This window comes from Passer domesticus, chromosome 5 (assembly GCF_036417665.1).
Source record: "Passer domesticus isolate bPasDom1 chromosome 5, bPasDom1.hap1, whole genome shotgun sequence".
NCBI classification, from domain to species: domain Eukaryota; kingdom Metazoa; phylum Chordata; class Aves; order Passeriformes; family Passeridae; genus Passer; species Passer domesticus.
Window position 1 is genome coordinate 48563894 of NC_087478.1, and position 19298 is coordinate 48583191.

At 53.3% G+C, this 19298-nt stretch overlaps 1 protein-coding gene across 2 annotated transcripts; it reads left to right on the forward strand.

Moving 5' to 3' along the window:
• The first annotated feature begins 1376 nt into the window (after positions 1 to 1376).
• On the forward strand, positions 1377 to 16460 carry PDGFB (platelet derived growth factor subunit B). 2 transcript variants are annotated; one of them, XM_064420200.1, is made up of 7 exons: positions 1377 to 1670; positions 8493 to 8589; positions 11788 to 11871; positions 12365 to 12570; positions 14287 to 14428; positions 14834 to 15003; positions 16210 to 16460. In XM_064420200.1, exons 1-6 carry the CDS (start codon positions 1515 to 1517, stop codon positions 14968 to 14970), a joined length of 822 nt encoding a protein of 273 aa, XP_064276270.1. In that variant the 5' UTR covers positions 1377 to 1514; the 3' UTR covers positions 14971 to 15003; positions 16210 to 16460. The 2 variants fall into 2 exon arrangements, with proteins under 2 accessions (XP_064276270.1, XP_064276271.1); XM_064420201.1 differs by having other exon boundaries at positions 14834 to 14999.
• Positions 16461 to 19298: the final 2838 nt, after the last annotated feature.

Sequence of the window (19298 nt, forward strand, 5' to 3'; positions counted from 1 at the left end):
CCAGATCGCTCGCGTGTACGGGAGAGGGTGTTTTTTTCAAGAGGATATGACTCTTTCTTGAACTCACCTGTTAGCAGCCTTCCCCTCCCCATCCCTCTCCCCCCACAGCAAATATCTGCTGGCTTAATTTCCCTTCAGATGTTTATTACATCGAGGAGATAATCATGCAGCAAAATACCTCCGGGTGCCACGAGCAACACCAGATTGTCTTCTAGCGACGTGTAAATTTCTCTGGCTTCTTTTTTTCCCCTGCACACAAAGAGATGTGAGATATTAAAGTCATCTCTCTCCCTGGAGCTAGTGGTGTAGCAGGGCAGGGAAGACAGCGAGTGCAGCTTAGAGGAATGGGCTCCAGACTGAAACAGCGAGAAACTGGGGCCAAAAAAAATAACAAACTACCGTGCCGGGAACTCCTCTCTTCTTATCTCCTGCCGAGGAGGCAGGAATTTCTGTCCCCATTCCTCACGCGATATTAAAGCCACATTATACAGGTTGCTGCAGCATTAGTCATTTTTAATTAATTTATCATTTAAATTAACACACTTTTTATTTTGTCAGCAATGAACTGCTACTCCCTCACTAGATTTGTTCCTTGATACCCAGCCAAAGAGGAGGATGGCAAGTTATGCTCCACCCATCTCCTCTCCTTCATAAAAGGAGCAGCCCCGAGTGCCAGCTTAGTCTCTCTTGCAGCTCGCAGAAAATAAAGACCTGTCGGCTCACTCTCCTCTCCTGCAATTTTACCTTTTCTGCCTTTTTTTTATTTTTCCTTTCTTTTTGCAACAGAGTGCAGGAGGCAGCACCAGTGGCTCCACTTCGAGGCTTGTCAAGGCTCAGCGCACGCACACAAACACACACTCACAACCCAGAGCAAAAACATTTGCTCTCACCTGTCTCCAAACCCAAAGCAAACCTCCCGTCCAAGCAAACTGCCAGCACTTGGAACGAGAAGGCACCCGAGCCAGAATCTAATGTAAGGGGAAGAAATTCAGTGCACACTGGCAACTTTTCTCTAAAAAGCAAGTGGCAAAAAGGAAGGAAAGGAGCATTTTAAGAAGAGGACAACTTAAGGAAGACGATTTTCATTATTTGGATTTCACACCAAACTTTGGAAAAGTTTTTTTTTCCTTTTAGTTACTATTCTGTGCACCTTCTTTTAAGAACATTGAGACATTGTTGCCTGCATGTAAAAGCCTTTACAGATACACATTTTTTTTTAAAGGGAAGAAAACCAAGAGGAAGAATAGCATGTGGACCACCTAGCCAGAGGCACCACTGAAGCATCCCTTGCGGCAAGGGGGACCCAGACTCTGGATGTGTATAATTCCGAGGGACTGCATTTTTTTCCCACCGGGCTTATGAGATAGCGCAGAGGCAGGCGAGTCACCGAGAATTACTTCTGTCTCCCCTCACCACCACCACCACCACCTCCTCCACGTCCTCTTCCAAGGGCTCCTGCGACTCTCCCACCTCCTCCCGGCTGGCAGGGGACATGGGAACGCGCAGCGCCCTCGATGCCTGAGGCCGGGCGGCCGCGGGGCTGTCTGCGGGAAGCGCTTCCCTCCCGGGGCTCGCCGTCCATGTGCCCGCAGCCGGCGGGGCCTGGAGTCGGGATGAATTTCGGCGTGGTCTTCGCGTTCATCCTCTCGCTGCCCCTGGCCCGCATGGAGGTGAGTTTCCGCCGCGGGCAGCGGGCGGTGCTGCCGAGCTGTCAGCCCCGAGCCGGGCGAGAGCCGCCGGCGCTCCGGCCGCAGGTGCGGCGGGCACAGCCCGGGGCGGCGGGGAGCGGGGCCCGGGGAGCGGAGCCGGCCCCGCTCCGCGGGAAGGGCTGCGGCGGGGCCGGCCGCGCTAATGGCGGGCAGCGACCGCCGCCCCCACGAAGGGCAGCGCCCGCTGGAGCGGGCACCCCTCTGGAGCGGGCACCGCCCTGGAGTGAACACCGCTCCGGAGCGGGCACCCCTCTGGAGTGAGCACCCCCCTGGAGTGAGCACCCCTCTGGAGTGAGCACCCCCCTGGAGTGAGCACCCCTCTAGAGTGAACACCCCCCTGGAGTGAACACCCCCCTGGAGTGAGCACCCCTCTGGAGTGAGCACCCCCTGGAGTGAGCACCCCTCTGGAGTGAGCACCCCCTGGAGTGAGCACCCCTCTGGAGTGAACACCGCTCCGGAGCGGGCACCCCTCTGGAGTGAGCACCCCCCTGGAGTGAACACCCCCCTGGAGTGAGCACCCCTCTAGAGTGAACACCCCCCTGGAGTGAGCACCCCTCTGGAATGAACACCCCTCTGGAGTGGGCACCCCTCTGGAATGAACACCCCTCTGGAGTGAGCACCCCCCTAGAGTGAACGCCCCTCTGGAGCCGAGGGGGGCTTGCCTGGGAATCCACCCACGCCCGTGTCTGTCCCCGGCCGCAGGGCCAGGGGAGACCCGTCTGAAGCGGCCCCGGTTAATGTGGCAGCAGGGATGCTGCTGGCGAGCCCCGTGGAACCCGCAGCTTCCTGCCCTGCCTCGCCCAGGGCTGTCGCCCGGGGCGGGTGCCAGCTCCTCGAGCCTCTCACCCCACCCCGTGATTTTGGCATCACGGCAGTGCGGGTGCAGCAGGGACCGGGGCCCTCTTGACGCCTCTGGAATAACGCACGGTGTGAAATCCACCCTGGCATTGCCAGGGGGCAGTGGAGAAAGGGCGTGGGGCTTTGGGAAGCAGGAGGAAGAGGACGGTGCCAGTAGAGGCACACCGAGTGGCTTGGTTATTCAGCAAGGTGTGTGCCTGGATGGGGAAGGGGCAGGAGGTGAGTGTCTGCTGGGCTTCCACAGTCACACAAACATCATGCCCAGCAGCCCTGAATGTGCTGCTTAGGAAGAAGCTGAGCAGAGGGTAGGGGCCGGGTGGTGGATTTGAACAAACACCCCTACCCATTTCAGTTTCCCTGTGTGGAAATTGAAGCCTCCTCCCCAGCCCTGGTTGAGGAAAAGGAGCCCCAAACCCCCAAATCCTTTGACCTCTGCTGTCACAGTTCATCATCTGATTGCATGCAGATTGAGGGGAGCAGAAAGCCCCTAACATTCCCACACAGCTCTGGGTTCCCACTTCAGCTCTGCCCAAGATGGCAAAACTGTGGGTTGGATCTGCAGCTTGATTGTCAGGGGCAGGAAATGTCCTTCCGCCAAAACTTTCCCTTCTTTGCATCATTTTTCTCTTTTCCTTCCTCATTTTTGGGCAGGGTAAGTGGGTGCACCCCTTGTGAGATGGCAAGGCAGAGGCTGGGTGCAAAGCATCACGTCACCTCGCCGTGGGCCCATTTCGCCCTTGCCCCAGCCACAAAAGGAAGCAGTCAGAGCTGTGGGCTACCCAGTGGTCATGCTTGTTTCGGGCAGAGGATGGTGTTTCCTCTGTGGATGGCTCAGATCCCTTCCATCCAGCACGAAACATCAGCTAGGCTTGGCACTGGGGAAGGGTGAAGATGGAAGCACCTGATCCCAAGTCGCTGTTACTCAGTTGCCATAATCAGATTGAAATACTGCACACCTCTACAACAGCCTAGTATAGTTAGAGTTTGGTAATTCTGGCCCCTTCATGGGAGGAATTGTGGTATTTGTCACTGTATGACAGGAGAACCAAGAAGATTTCCTCTTGGGCAGATGCTTCAGCCTGCAGCCAGTGCTCACAGCCACTTTGAGGGCAGAGTGTTGCACCCTCTGCACCGGGCACAGGCAGCTCAGCTCCCGCCAGGCTGCTGAACCAGAGTCATCCTCTGCCTGGCCTTGCAGCTCCTCCCCAGCCGTGCCAGAGAAAGTGCACGAGGAGCAGTAGCTCCCCAGATCAGCAGAGGCCCTGAGCAAAGAGATGGAGCCTCCTGAGTCCCTCTCCCTCTTTGATCACACCCATCTGGAGCTGGAGGGCCCTGGAGCTCTTCCAGCCGGAGGGAGTGCAAGCCTCAGCGGGAAGGTATTTGCCAGTTGGGAAGCGAGGATGCTAAACCTATTTGCATTTGCCCCACGGGCTCTAATAGTTGCCTTGCAACATTTACAGAGATGGGCTGAGCCAGCCGTGGTTGTGCCGGGGTGAAGCCCCACTGGCAGCGCTTTCTGGAATTCCCAAGGAATGGGGTGCGGCTGGGCGCTTGCTTATAGCCTCGACCCAGCTCCCCACTGCCTCTTCCTGCTGCAAGGCTCCGGCGTTCTCCCCTAGTCCTCCTAGCACGAGGCAGTGACAAGGACAAAGCAGTGGAAGCTGGGATGGATGACACGTCTGGGGTGAGCTTGTGGAAGGAGCCAGGCGAGCTGTCCCTGCCTCCCTCTCACTGTCAGCTGATGTGCAGCAGCAGGAGGGAATGACAGGGCTCCTGTGCTCTTTCCAGTGCTGCTGGTACACAACCAGCCCCGGGGGTGGAAATGCCTCCAGCCCTTGCAGGGGAGCTGTGGGGGGAGTCTGGAGGAGCAGTGGAGTCCCCCTTGAAATGGGAGAAGCGTGGGTAGGTCTGGCTGTATTTTAGGAACACGGACTAGATCAAACGTTGTTTGATTATTTTAAGGGGGGGAAACATAAGCCGTGGCTCCAGGTGGAAGGGGTTCATGTGGAGAGGGCTGTACCTGCTGCAGAGCACCCTGGCAGGCTTTTGTCAGGGTCCCCCTGGAGCCAGGAGTGGTGCTGGGAGGGTGGAAGCCCTGTGCCAGGGGAGTGCTGGTGGCAGGTGCTGCTGGTCTTGCCCTCTGCCAGGGAATGCGGTGGAGTTTCCCCTCAGGGTCCACACATCAGCTTCAGAGGGAATTAAAAAATGCTGTTTGTTTGGGGTTTTTGCCTGGCTGATCACCCGATCCCTTGCCATGGTCGGGGTGGAGGTGCTCAGAAAGTCCTCCTCTCCTGGGAAGAGGAGAGAATAGGTGGGTGTTTCCCTGCCCTTCACAAACTGGTGCTGCTGACACCATTCTGTCCTTCTGTGTGCAGTCACACCAGCTTGGAAAAGGGAACTGGAGGAGTCCTAACCTTGGGAGTATCCCTGTCTGATTTCTTTGAGCCCTGAGGGTCTGCCTTCCCTGCTGGTTGCACAATCTTTGCTGCCTCCTCCTCCTCTGTACCTGGCGAGAGACACACCTTCAGGCAAGAGTGTGAAACCCTCCCAGAGCGAGCAGACCACAGCACTGCCTATCCCCTGCACCAGCTCGGCAGCTTCTGATGGCAAGGGGACCTTTCAGCATCCCTGGTGCTCAAAAGCATGAGCTGGGGGAAAACTCCCAGAGCAAGAGGTGGTGGGGCTAAGGACGAGGCAGATTTTGGGAAAGTGCATGTGTGGGGAGCGGGAACAGGGGAACTGCTGCACCTGCATTTATTTGCAGTGGCCAAACAGTGCTGCTGGACATCTGGAGGAGGGGAGCAAGGCTGGTGTGCTGAGGCCCCAGTGCAACAGCCCCGGTGCAGGCAGCAGCTGCTCTGCTGCCTTCTGTCAGATGTGCCATGGCCCCTCAAGCACCAGCAACCAGCACAAGAAAGGGAAGTGAACGTCCCTGCTGAGGTATTGGCAGACTGGGGGGTGCCCTTGCCACTCAGGGGAGAGTCGGAGTCAGGAACCGGGGAGCAGAAGGAAGGAGGGAAGAACAAGCTTTCTTCTAAGAATTCAGGGCCTCGCAGGAATACGAGGCCAGGCCTTGGGGCACTTGACAGCCAGCCAAGAGTCCATTGAGACAAAAGTCTTCTTTGATCTGCCGCACAGTTAAAAAAGGAGATTGTTAACCTGTGTTAGACAAATAACTCCAGAGGAGCTGCTGAGCAGGAAAAGCACCAGCTGCTTGGGCTGGTCTCTTGGGGATCCCACCTCTCTCAATGCTGCTCTACCTTCTGACCCCGTGGGACTAGGTGGAGGTGATTGATGGACCTCTGCTTCCCTGTGTCTCATCCCACAAGCGCCCCAGCCTGGGTGTGTGCAGTGCTCCATCTCAGAGCCTCCCAGGCACAGGGCTGGGGCCAGGGGCATGGCTGTTCCCAGTGACAGACCCCTGAGGGAGCAAGGAAAAAGGTATTCAGCTCAGGTTTGTTGCTGCTCTTAGGCCAGCCTTGGCCTTGGTTTACAAGGGTAAGGTAAGGAGCTTCACAGGCTTGCAGTTGTCGCTGGCAGAGTTGCCTTACAAAGATGGGGGAGGAGGACAGGATTATGAGCTGTGTGGGCTGGTGTTACACCATAGCCATGCTGGTAGTATCTGCAAGAAGAAAAAACTGGCATCTAAAACTGCTGCCGTGAGCAGGGAGTGGAGCTTATTGCTACAGGCAGTCACCAGAAGTACAGCTCCTGAGGGCCTGCATTTTCAGTCCCTGATTCAGATCTGTTCCTCCTGCTCAGTTAGCAAGGTGACACCTCCCAGCTCGCTTCCAAAGTCACCGAGTCTGAGTCTCGTAACACCTGCCCACGCTCTCCCCCCAGCAAGTGCCAGAGTTTAAAATAAAGTTCCATTTCCTACGTGTATTAAGTGTCAGGAAGGTCCAGAGGCATCCGTGCAGAGCAGCATTTGTACACAAACGCGTTTGGCTGACAGGTGCAAACATTGAAAGCCTGCAATTTCACCACCCAGCACTGAGCTCTGACTGCAAGTACTGGGAATTGCAAATGATCCCTCTTCCAGTAAATGTGTGTGGCACAAGGCAGGGAAGTGCTGCAGAGCCTCTCCAGCACTGGGCTGTTGGTCCCTCTCTTCCTCACGCAGCAGGAGATGTCAGAAGGCATCTTCATTTCACAGCTATTCAGTGATCCCTGAATTATACAAGTCTCTCTCTCGCTGTGCATTCATCACTGATGCTGCTTCCCCCTCCCTCAGAGACTGAGGAAGTAATGCCTGGGGATGTAATATCTGCTTTTTGCTGCGGGCGGACAGCCAGGTCTGTGGTGAGATGTGGCACTGACAGGGATGGAGCGGGGCAGGAAAGCTCGGTCTGACTGAAGCTGTCTGGTGGATCTGGCTGTGGGAGGCTTAGGACTCTGATGTTGTCTGCTCTGCAGCTCTCTTCAGGAGGTTCCTGAACCTCCTTGGGCTGCAGCAACCTTCACAGCACTGCATCCCAGTTAAAGTTATAGTATTAGAGGGTGGTCTGGCAGGGCTGAGGAGGGAGCGCTCCTGTTGTCCTGCTGTGGAAGCAAACGGTGGGTGGCCAAGGACAGGCACGTGTGAGAGAGTGCCAGGCTCAAGCAGCCATCCAAAAGTGGCTGCAGGTTTGGGCCAAAGCCCTCAAGGTTTAAAGCCAACATTTAGCCACCTGCCTGGTGGCTTTTCTCTGCTGCGAACGGAAGGAAAATGTTCTGCACTGAACGCAGGCAGGGAGGGAATAGCTGTACAGTAGGAGGACCACACACATGCCACCAACTGTCCATAAAAACCCACACGAAAATTCCTGCCCTGTTTCACAGGCACACAAGCCAAGCTCTCCTCTCAGTTACAGGGACATGTGGAGGGCTGTGCCTCAGACATCGTCCAGCACCCGGCTGAAAGAGCAGCTTTTCCGCTTGAGTAGCTCTGAATGAAGAGAGCTGGGAGCTAAGCAAACACTTCGGCCAGTACTTTCCTCTGTCTTTTTCTAGTCTTTCGGAAGCATGTTTTAATCAGCACTTGCTTTCCCACACCACTCCTTTGTACTCTTATTAAGTGCTGTCACTGGGGCCCGCTCTAGCCTAGTGCCAGAGTAAAATTCCCAAGAGACTGATGGCATTGCACCTGCCTGCACAAACTCTGTATTTGGCCCATTGTCTGATGTTGCTAAACCTGCTTACTTAAGGTTTTTTCATGCTGGTGTGCAACGACATCCAAACTCCCATATGTTTCTTCCTCCAAATCATCTCCTCAGCCCATCACCTCCCTGCAGCTTTTGTGATTTCACCGCAGGCTCATGCTGGGGCAGCCTCAGCCACGAAGGTCAATCTTCATCTCCACCCCCTGGCTTTTTTTTTTACTTAAAAAAGAGTATGCAAATGATGTATATTATTGGGCCTCTGTGGTTTGGAAACACACGCGCTCGCACACGCACATACACACGATAACTGACAAAGCCCGTGAAGGAGTTTCATAACGGAGGGAAATATTAGGAAGGTTTTATCTGATAGTGTAGGGGAAGTCTGTTAAAACGCCTTTACTGCAGGCAGCAGGAATGAGAAGCCACCTGGAGAAGTCATACACCACCGGAGAAGGAAGCCTTGCTGGCTGCTTGCGTGGTGTCCAGGGCTCTGCTGCACAGCCTGGGGATTTTTGGGCTTTTTTAGTGTCCTGACAGCTTTGCAAGAGACAGCAAGAGGGTCTCTCTTGATTTTGCTTAGGTTTCAGGTTCATGTCTTCATGAGGAATAAAGCCCTCAAGGTTTCAAAGCCAACTCAAGACAACGCACGTCTTGGAGTTTTGCTGATTCTGTCATGTCCCCCCTGTGCTTGACTCCCTGCTCCTGCTCCGTGACACAGCCAGTACCTGCAGACCGTGTCTCTAATGCTTGTTTCTCCCCTTCTTTTGTTTTTGTCGTCTGGCAGGGGGACCCCATACCCGAAGACATTTATGAGATTTTGGGTGGCAGCTCAGTGCGCTCCATCAGTGACCTCCAGCGTGCCCTGCGGATAGACTCCGTAGGTAAATCTCCTCTTCACCAAACACTCCTCTATTTTTAATTAAGTCTTTGGGGGGGCTGGGAGGGGATATTCTGTTTTTCAGTGGGCACACTATCAATAGGCTTCATTATAAATATAGGAACCATTCAGGAGCCAAAACCTGGCTTACAGACTTAGTCCCTGTGAAACTTATGGGAGTTAGAGGCAACTAGATGCATTTTTAGATCTCCTAACTGTCTGGACACTGGCTTCCAAAAATGGTGCAATGAGATGGGCGAGTGCAAGGAACTGAGATTCCCGTTCTTCACCCTGGGAGAAGCTCAGTCAGCAGGGCTTGAATTGGACAAGGATAAGTTTAGGAGGCAGCAAAATGGGAGGTGGAAATTGGGTGACAGAGGAGGAAAAGGCCGAGTGGGTTTCCAGGTCTGGCATCCACAAAAGGCCGCGGGCTCCCAGAGGCCCTTGGGACGAGAGCAGCAGAGCACGTGTCTGTGGGTGAGCTACGGGGCAGGGGCTAAGCCAGGGTAGCGTTGCTTCACCTCCTGCCCGTAGATAAGAGCTCCGGGGGCTGCAGGGCCCCGGGGTCACTTGGCCAGGGCTGACTGCAGGGAGCAGCAGGAGCGGCGAAGCGTGGAGGGGTCGGCACGTGTGGGAACTGGAGCACGCGCCGCGGCGGCTGGGCTGGCCCAGGAATTTATTTATAAACGGTCTCTTCAGAGCAAATTCCTTTCTATTCTAACCCTGCTCCCGCCCGTCGTCCCCCAGCCCCCCCAGCTCGACTTCTCTCTCGTGTTTTGTCTGTTTTGAGCTTTGTAATCCTTGCCGAGACACTATCTACGGGGGAACAGAATTTCCTGCTTTTGTTTCCTATGCCAGTCCAACCACTGGCGCAGTCTCAAAAGCATTCCCGCTGCCTTTCAAAACGGCCCTGGAGGGGCAGGGGGGAAAGCGAGGGGGAGGGCACCAGCTGCGTTCAGCTATTGTTTGTCTTAGAAAGAGGCGACGAGGCTCCCCACCACTGCCAGGGCCGCTCCCTGCCCTCACCAGTTCCCTCCTCCTTGTCCACGAGCCACACAATGGGGCAACTTCCAAAATTAGCCCTGCTGGATTGTCCCGTGCTGGTTCCCCCACCCCAAATGTCTTCAGTACTGATCCAGGGTGTAGAAGGACAACCTAGAAGAGGGAGGGACGTGATTCTCAACAGATTTGTTTTGAGTCAACAGTTGTTGCTAGTTTTTTGCCCCTATTTCTCTCCTCCCATCAACTCAACTTGTGCACCAAAGGCAGCCCCACGTTCATTTGGTGAAATGCCACAGGGTGGAGGGGTGGGCAAGGAGCAGCTGAGAAGATGCATCCAATCTGGCATGGCCCAGTGTCTAAGGAACAAATACATCTCTAGCATGGCTATTAACCAGCCTCATGATTAAGAAATAAAATGGGCTTATCTGGTTGGCTCCAGAAACCCAGGGGTATGAGAGAAGGCTGCAGAGCTTTGAGTCACTGGTTTCACTTCAGGTTCCAGATAGGAAAGGCTGGTCAGAGAAACAAAAAAGTGGTGCTGTGAAGCTGTTTCTTTGTTCCACCCCATGGTTCTCATCTCTTCCCAGGTACTGACTGAGGAGCATAGACATTCTCTTGCCCTGTGAGGAATTAGCAAATTAGTGTGCGAGCAAAATAATCCCAAAGTGGCTGGAGCTATTCCCTGTGCTGTCTGTGCACCCTGTGTGTCACAGCTGCTTCCCTTCGCTGGCTGCACGAGGAGCCAGAATGAGGCAGCTCCAGGAGGCAGATGGGCTCAGATAGTGCTCTCCTGACCTTGGGCACTGCTGCAGACCCAGCAACAGAAGTGTGGAGAGTGGGAGTCGTCTCCTTAACTGTGGTTGCCCACAAAGCAGTGGCTGCCCATGTAAACCAGTCATCCAGACACCTTCTCTAGTCCAAAGAGAACTACAGGCTCTTCTAAAGTGTGATCCACCAGTTCTCATTTTGGGAGTTTGCCTGAGGGTGAGATGAATGGTGCCTAGAATTGATCACACCTTTCCAGCCACTTTAAAGAGTGTCTGTCTGTCCACCTCACACGTAGATGTTGACTGCTCATTGACAGGCACATGATTCCTGTCTCCTGAATGCAGCCTCTGTGCACCCACCCCAAATCTGTCAGCAACTGCTTGAGACCTGAGCAGGGAGCAAAGTCCCTGCTTCCCTTTATGAGAGGGCTGCACTAGGGCAGGGCTGAGGAAGAGGAATGGGACACGATAGGTAAGGGAAGTCTGCTCCACCACACATCTGATAAACAGAGATCTTCCACCGGCCCCTAATTCCCTTTAAGAAAATTGCTCCCTTGATGCTGACGTCCACTCAGTTTCCTTCAGCTGCTAAAGCAGGTTAGAGAAGGAAAGAGCTGTGGCTGGGTGGGAGCTATCTTCGAGTGCAGCCATTGTCCCGAGCTCAGGAGGGGCTGCGTGTTGGAGTGCTCCATGGGGATTATGGGCATTTCTCTATTCAGCACTTCCTATGGGAAAAAGCAGTGGGGTGGGAGGGAACTGCTCAGGGCTGGCCTGAATGCTATCGGTCTTCCTCTCCCATCGCCGACTGAACCACCTCCAGATCCTGCCTCTTACCTTAGAGCAGTCTAGAGGGAAAGTCATTTTAACTTCATTTTTCTGTTCTTCTGCCATAAAACTGCTCTAAGCTAGAGCAGCTGAAGTGAGCTGGGAGAGAGAAAGCAAGCACCCCACCTACCACCCATCCCCCCCTTCACCTGCCCTCTCACCTCCCAATTCTCCCAGTTCCAAGCCATCCCAGCAAGGCACCTCAGTGTTAAATACCAAGTGTTCTGCTTGTTCTGTCTGGTCTTTGATACTCCTTGTTGTTATCCTGGTCTCAGCTGGCCAATCTGGATCCCTCTGCAACTCCTCTCTGACACCAGAAAGTCCTGACATGAGCCTTATCTTTCTTGAGCTGGAGTTTTCCTCTCCAAGACCTGACTGGATCCCCTCTTTCATGATAGGCATGTTGCTCTGAGCTGCCTAGTCTGAGCAAAGAGTGTCCGTGCCCCAGAACAGCTGTGACCTTGTTTGTGGATTTACACCTAGCATGACGTCCTGGGTCCGTGGCTTATCCCGTGTCCCTGCACTTTGCCTGGTGATCTGAGCACAAGTGCCTGCTGTCTTCTCCTGCCTCTGCCTGGTGCTATTGGGTCATGTCTTCCCTTTTGCAGAGCAGGACAGCTCGAGCCTGAGCCTGAATGCATCTCAGCCTGATCAAAACCCTGTGGCCCTGTCTCGAGAGCGACGAAGCCTAGGTGAGCTGGGGGTCTTGCACCTTGTGGTTGCTGGGGAGCAGCCACGGGCGAGCAGCTATGGGTGGTCCAGATACGTGTCTGAGATACAGATGTAGGGGTAGAGGTTGTAGTGCACCTGTGTGTGTGGAGACATAAAAATGAGGGTCTGGGCCTGGAGTGGGAGCTGGGTGCTTCACCCTGGGAGGGCAGGAGAGGGAGTCTGAACTTCTGTGCACTGCTCTGCCTTAAATCCTGACGGTGTTTGTTTGCTCTAAGGTGTCATCTGCTGTCTGGGCTGCAGTGAGAAGCATCACTGCACTGGGGCTTCCTCCACAGGGCATGGCTCTGTACAGGGAGAGAGCTGGAGGGTGGGAGAAAGAGAAAGAGCATTTGTGTGTGCTTGTGCACCTGAGAGCTGTGTGGGGTCCGTCACTTGCACCAGAGGTGGCTGTGGCGGGTTGGTGGCAGCTGCAAAGCCCATTTCATCCCCTGTTTCTCTCTTGGCCATCCGTAGATGCTCTGGCAGCAGCAGAGACAGCTGTCCTGGCCGAGTGCAAGACACGGGAGGTGGTCTTCGAAATCTCCCGCAACATGGTGGACAGCACCAACGCCAACTTCGTGGTGTGGCCGCCCTGCGTGGAGGTGCAGCGCTGCTCCGGCTGCTGCAACAACCGCAACGTGCAGTGCCGCCCCACGCAGATCCGCGTGCGGCACGTCCAGGTGAGGGACATCACTGCTCCCTCCTCCTGCTGCCCACCACCATCCCTGTGCCCCAGAGCCAAACACGGGCAGGTCTCAGGCGCCGGGGTCACTCAGCCGTCTGTCCCCTCTGTGCTGGCCATGCAGAGCTGCAGCCGCTGGCGTGGGTGATGTCCCTGCCAGCTGCTGGAAGGGCTGGTGCTGTCCAGCAGCTGGGGACTGTCCCCAGGCAGAGCTACAGGGCACTGCCCCCATCTGCAGCTCCACTCTACGGCCCTTCCTGTGGCTCGAGGCAGCTTGTCTGCTGTGTTAGAGCAGAAGAAACAGGGTGCTTTCATCACGGGGACCGGTTTTGATGCAAAAAGAGAAGGGTTTGCAGTGTCAGTCTCCATCCCCCCACTGCTGCTGGAGCTTCTTTCCGAGATGTGCGCTGGAACAGCTTCTCTTTCTCAGCACACAGTTACCTCCTGACCTGCTCCATCAGCCAGCAGACACCTGACAGCTAACCTCTTGCTCTGATCCTCCCCTCACAGCTACCAGTGATCTCCTCACAGCTTCCTCCTAGACAGCTTATTTAAAAATAATATTCATCTCGTACTAATCCTCTGCCTGAGCCATAAGAGACTCCCCCAGGCAGGCAGCAGAGGTTGGCTGGGAGAGATTGTATTCACACACAGCCCTTTTCATCAGGAAATTCCTTTCTCAGAAAAGCCAGGCTGAACGAGGAAAAAATGGGGGGGAGCAGGAGTTGTTTTTCTGGAAAAAAACAAGTGAGAGGTCAAAAGCCAGCCTGAAAAAGTGACCTGGAAATGGTTTCTTTGAGGACAGAGGTCTCTCTATTGTTTGGCTGGAAGTGTTTGTCTAGCAGGCAGCGTGTGGTCTGAAGCGTGTGGAGTGGGCTTTCAAGGAAAGATAAACAGCCTGGCTGCTTTGGCACTGGCTGAGGGATGCTGCTGGGGGCAGTGGGTTTAGAGGAATTCCATCCCAGATGCAGAGCAGAGTGAGTATTTATAGCTTGTGGAGCACTTCAGGGACCGCAGAGCTGTTAGATAAGCTGAGTGGGGTCAGGCCTGGCTGCTGATGGAGTGGGAGGACCCCCTAGAAAGCTTGTGCCCTGTGGTGGGATGTGGAGCAATGAGTCTTCCCTCTGAGTCAGCACTGGTGGAGAGTCCAGGGGAATTTCCAGAGCACCGCCTTTCCTATGAGGAGCTGAGGGCTTCAGCCCTGCGAGTCATTAAAGAGCTTGAGACAAATTCAGACAGGCCTCAGCAGAGCTGGTGAGGCTGTGTTAGCTTGCTTCAGACCTGAGTTCTTCTCCTTTTGCCCTTCCTGTAGGTTCCTGTGGGAATTATCCTGGTTGTCCCAGGTCTCTGCCATGGCATCTGTCAGAAACAGACTGCATGTTCCATGTTTCTCTCTCTGACCAACCAGCCATCCTGCTTAAGCTCTGGCAATAGTTAGGATCAGGGGAGCCAACCAGAGACATCCAAACTTGCCTGGTCTGGGTCTGCTCTGCTGCCATGTTCAGAATTATCTCCCACGTTTAGAATTATCTCCCATACACCACCCCTAAGTCTGAGTTTCGAGTTTGGGTTTTGAGTTTGAACAGGGCTCTGTAAGGTGCCTTCTGACCCTTTAGGAAGAAAGCCAGGACTAAAGTGCACTGACACTGACTAATTTTACACAGTGGAAGCTGTGGATGTACTAATCTTTTTCTTGCCTTCCTCTCGCAAATAGGTGAACAAGATCGAATTTGTCCAGAGGAAGCCAAAGTTCACAAAAGTCGTTGTGCCTTTGGAGGACCACGTGCAGTGTCGGTGTGAAGCCGTGTTCCGACCACCCCCCAGGAACATCCGGCCCGGGCCACGTGAACAGAGACGTAAGGATCCTGGCTTCAGTAGAGTGAAGGGAGGTGTGAGAAGAGGGGCTGGGGAGAGAGAAAAGAGACCTCCACTGGTTTCAATCTGCTTAGTTCCAGTGAATGCCAAGGGCCTTCGCTGGTTTATACCAGCTGAGGGACCTTTCCCAGGATGTCTGTCTGCCAGGAAGGGGCTGAAACAGAGGGAAAAGAAGGAGGGGAAGGTGAGAGGTGAGGGGAAGGGCACGGTGGGAAAAGGGAGAGGGCAGAGATTGCGGAGAACAGAGGACAAGGAACACAAGAACAGAAAGAGGCCTTGTGGTCCTGCTGTTGCAGAGCTCTTTGCTGACAGTGTGTGGAGAGGGATATTTCAACAGGAGCCGTCTGCCCCCGGCTGTACAGACATTCTCCCCTCTGTTTTGGCAGGCTTGTCCCCGGCGTTCACCACAGCCGCTGTCTCACAGAGGCGGCGAGTGCGCCGGCCGCCGGCACAGAAGAGGAAACATAAGAAGTACAAGCATGTCAACGATAAGAAAGTGCTGAAAGAAATCCTCATAGCATAGAAGTGCTGGCAGGGGAGAGAGAGCACAAGGCAGGTAACAGCGAGCTGCTTTTCCATTCAGGAGAGATGTCCTCCTGGGACATGGCATCTTGGACCCTTCCCACTCCACTGGCCACTCGTTCAGTGTGGGGCTGCTGCAGTACAAAACCTGGGTTGAAGGAGGAGGAAGAACTAGGTTGGGTGCCAACAAGTGCATTCTATTTATGGAATTAAGGCTCTTTGCAAAGTTGGAATGATCATGGTGCAGCCATCCTTGCTCTCAGGCCCCGCCCTCTCCTTTCCCTGCCTCCCTGTCAGGCAGAGAGCAAGCCTGACTTCTCCCTACACCTAAATCCCCTCGGGGTCCAGGTAATTCATCTCGTCTGTGGAGCAACTCCTGTTCTAGTTTCTCTGTTGGTTCTCCATTGAAAACAGAGAATTAACGTTGCTCTAGGGATCCCTTTTCCTTTTATATTTCCTTACTTGAGTTGGCAGAAAGACTGAAAAGCAGCAACACTTTTAGTTCATCACTCTCCTATAGGGAAGCCTGTGTGCATGAGAAAGGTCATACCAGGGAAAAGGAGAACTGGAATCTCTGGCAAGAGATCTGGACTTTGTCAGGCTGGGTCTGATTCTTCTCTCCATGACTTGTGTAAACAGGAGTAATTCCCTCATCATCAGAAGAATTTCACTGGTACAAGTGAAGGAGGCTAAGCCTTGGTTCCCCATCAGAGGAAAAGGTGCAGAAAAGAGGGAAAGAGTAGTCAGGGTGCAGATTGGTGGGAGCTGAATTGTGACACAGCTTAACAGGCAGAGCCCTGGCCCACAGCTCAGCAGTTCCAGCTCTGCTACAGCCACTTGAATAAGCCCGGGCCACCACTTCACATTCACTTCCCCTCACCCCGGGAGAGGGGACAGCAGGCTTCCGTGTGTGACATTCAGGAGCTGGGGACAAGGGGCACTGAGCAGTGTCTTGAGACTGGGATTCCCACGCTTACCACTAAGAGGGCTCTTATTATCCCAGGATTCTCCTGGCCAGCCTAAAGTTCCCAGGGTAAAAATGATGCAAACCCATGCAAATCTCAGCTCTGGCTCAAGCTGTTCAGGGGAAAAAAATAGAGGAGGTCAAAAGTCCTCCCAGGCTTCTAATCCAGCCCTTTGGCACAAATATTTCCAGAGGAGAAAAGGGGATAGGAGGGGAGTTGCAGGGGGCAAAAGGTTACATATTCTAATGATATGTCTGGTTTTGTTTCACTTCCAGGTTTATTTAATATATTTGCTGTATAGCCCCCATGGGGTCCTCGGAATGATAACTTTTCCTCTCTGTCCATCTGCCTCGACGTCTGATTCAGACGGCAATTGGTGCTTCCCTTTCCATCAGTGGACCTTCTCCCACCAAAGCCTCCCTTTCATTTATTAGCCTCATTTTAAAGTTTAACACACACACACACACAAAAGGACAAGGATGACCTACATATATATATATATATATATATATGAGAGAAGAACAAAGTACAAATAAAAGCATGAATGCCAACAGCCACAGCTTGCGATGAGAACAGGACAATTCCTTCCCTGCTGCGGAGGACAGGATGGAAAATGTGAAAAGGAAAGCAGGTCCAATTTCTTCCGAGAAAAGGAGAAAAACAGATGGACAGAGGCCAGAAGGGGAATATTCTCCCTTTCCCTCATGCTTCTGGTAAGGCTGGGAGGGCCCAGCTGAGAGCTACTCTTGCACTGGACCTACCTTTTGGCAACAGGCAAATCTCAGATTGCGAGCGGCGACCAACGATGGAAAATGCACTAAGGACTTTCATCGCCCTACCTGGACAGAGATATATTTTTAACGTGCGTGTGTATATTTTATTTTTAAAAAGAAAAACCAAAACCACTAAGGTATACAACATCTCGGGGAACAGAACAAACAAGCAAAGAAACAAAACAAAGAAGCCAAATGCATTCCCCCACTCCCTCTTTTCCCTGCTCCTGGTGCTGACTGGAAGGTGTTTGGATCGTGGGGAAGGAGCACAAGGTGGCAGAATCGTCTCCACGCCCCCGGCCCCTGCCAAGGAGAGCCATCTTTGCACATGCTGGTGGAGAATTCAACTTTCCAGGCTTGGACTCAAATTATTTTTTAAATTCACTCTGGATGTGTGCGTGTGTATATGTGTGTGTGTATATATATATATATATACGTGTGCATGTGTGTGCGTGTGTATGTGTATTTATACATACATATATAAAAAAAAATATATATATATATGTTCTTAAATGGATTTCATTCCCCAGTGGCAGGAAGCTCAGAGGCACGTGCGTGCATCGGCTTCGCTGGGCTGGCAGAAAAGCACACTGTTACTGCAACGTGCCTGCGAGGCCGGGACGGGGCAGGCAGAGGCATCATCTGATCTCTCTCTTTCTTGTTACCCTTTTCTCCCACTCTGCACCAACCCCCCCTCCCCAGCACAACTTCCTTGCAGGAGGTGAAGTGGCACCACAACAAGACCAAGGACAGCCAAACTTAGAAGCATGACTTAATCTCAGTGAGCTGTCCTTGCCTGCTCTGTGGTCTTGAAAGCAGAATCATGTCATTCCCATGAGGTTTTTAACCCCTTCCTGGGTGTCCTGCACTCTATGCCCCCACTAATCTTTCCCTGCCAATGTTGCCAACCCACTGAGCTTGGAAGTTGATCCATGATGGGGACAGCTCTCTGTAGGTATAGAGAAAGAAATGAGGATGGTCTTCACAGGTGGCAGGAGCCACCTGAGACAGAAATGAGCTCTTCTGAGTGAGGAGGACCCAGAGAACATCTGGAGGGTCAGTTGCAGAGTCCCTCCTGGGCCACTGCCTGTCTTCGAGGAGGGAGCAGGACTGTGTGGGCAAGGGCTGGTTTTGCACAGGTAATAGTCAGTAACCATTAGCAGAACTGTTACATGTGATGGGCATTCCCAGCATCACCTTGGAGTCGGGGTTTTGGATTGTGCTGTGCTGGGTGCTGCATACATGAAGAAAATGCCTGCCCAGAGCAATCGCATGGCACTTCTCCCCTCGCACACAGCCCTGCTGTGAGGTAAAGCTCTGGAGGGAGATGGGGAAAGTAGCCAAAGGCACAGCCTGGGAGCTGTTACGAGTTGTGGAGGGAGCCATTCCTCACCTCCTGCAAGCCCACAGCACTTCTCGTACCACTGCCAAGGCAGCACGTTGCTCCCTCCCTCCAGCCCCAAGCCCTCAAGTCTTAAGACACTTTCTTACCCTGTTCCAAAAAAAATCTGTTTCTTTTGGTTTGTAAATATGGTGAGGTTTTGTTTTATTTTATTTTAAATTTTTTGCCTTTTTTTTTAATGTAAGATTAATTTATACTCAGTACTGTATTTAAAGTTGTAAAAAAAAAAAAAAAAAAGGAAATCACCTCTTGAACAGCATTTTCTCTTTCTTTTGTGAGCTGAATGAAAAGCAGAGGCCAAACCAGCCTCACTGCAGGGCACAGCAGGATTTTCAGGGCCTCGAGTTTCCTTTTCAGGACACTTGTTCTGAGATTGCAGAGAGAAGCAACAAAAGCTGGGAAAGTCCTCAGAGCCAACGCTCAGCCCTGCCCATGGCCAGCCATGCCGCGCTCCTCCTTCCTCACTTGGGTTGGTTTGAAATGACTCAGGTGCTGGGATTTTTGTCTTGAAGAGGCCCCCTTCTCCTCAGCTGCCCTGCTAGGACACCCGGCCAGAATTTCCCTGTGCTTTCATCCCATCTCCGGATTCCTCTGCTTTGAAGGGCTCAGGACAGTCGGTGCTGTTTACACTTCCCAAAGCTGTACAAACAGTTGGCCCCTTCCCTCCTTAGTCACCTCGTCTAGACAGCAGCAGCGCTTCCCTTGGCCAGAAAGGCTGCTGCATTTCCCTTTCCTCCCGGCGAGGGATGTGTCACACACCTGGATTTGGGTGCCATGCTGTGGGGAGCAAAGGCAGGTGCTGCCCTGTGCCTCAATTTTGGCATCCCCCTGGCACATGTGCAGCACCCTCAGTCCATGGCTCAGCTGTGAGGAGACACAAGCAGAGACTTGTGCTGCAGTGGTGAACCTGGGACAGCAGCGTGTAGGAGTAATCCAGGATGTCCTTAAAGGACAAGCTCGATGCTCACACGTGTGCACCTTGCTGGATCATTTTGGGGTGACGACCTGTTTTCTCAGATCCCCCAAAGAGAGGGAGTAACAGTGAGCTCTATGTGCCCCAAAGAATGAAAACACAGGCAAAATCACAATCCCCACTTTGATGATTTTCAGAGGATAATTCAGGGGAAAGAAAGATATTTGGCATGAGACTTCTTTGGGCTTGAGGGGCTGTCAGCAGGGACTTTGAGAA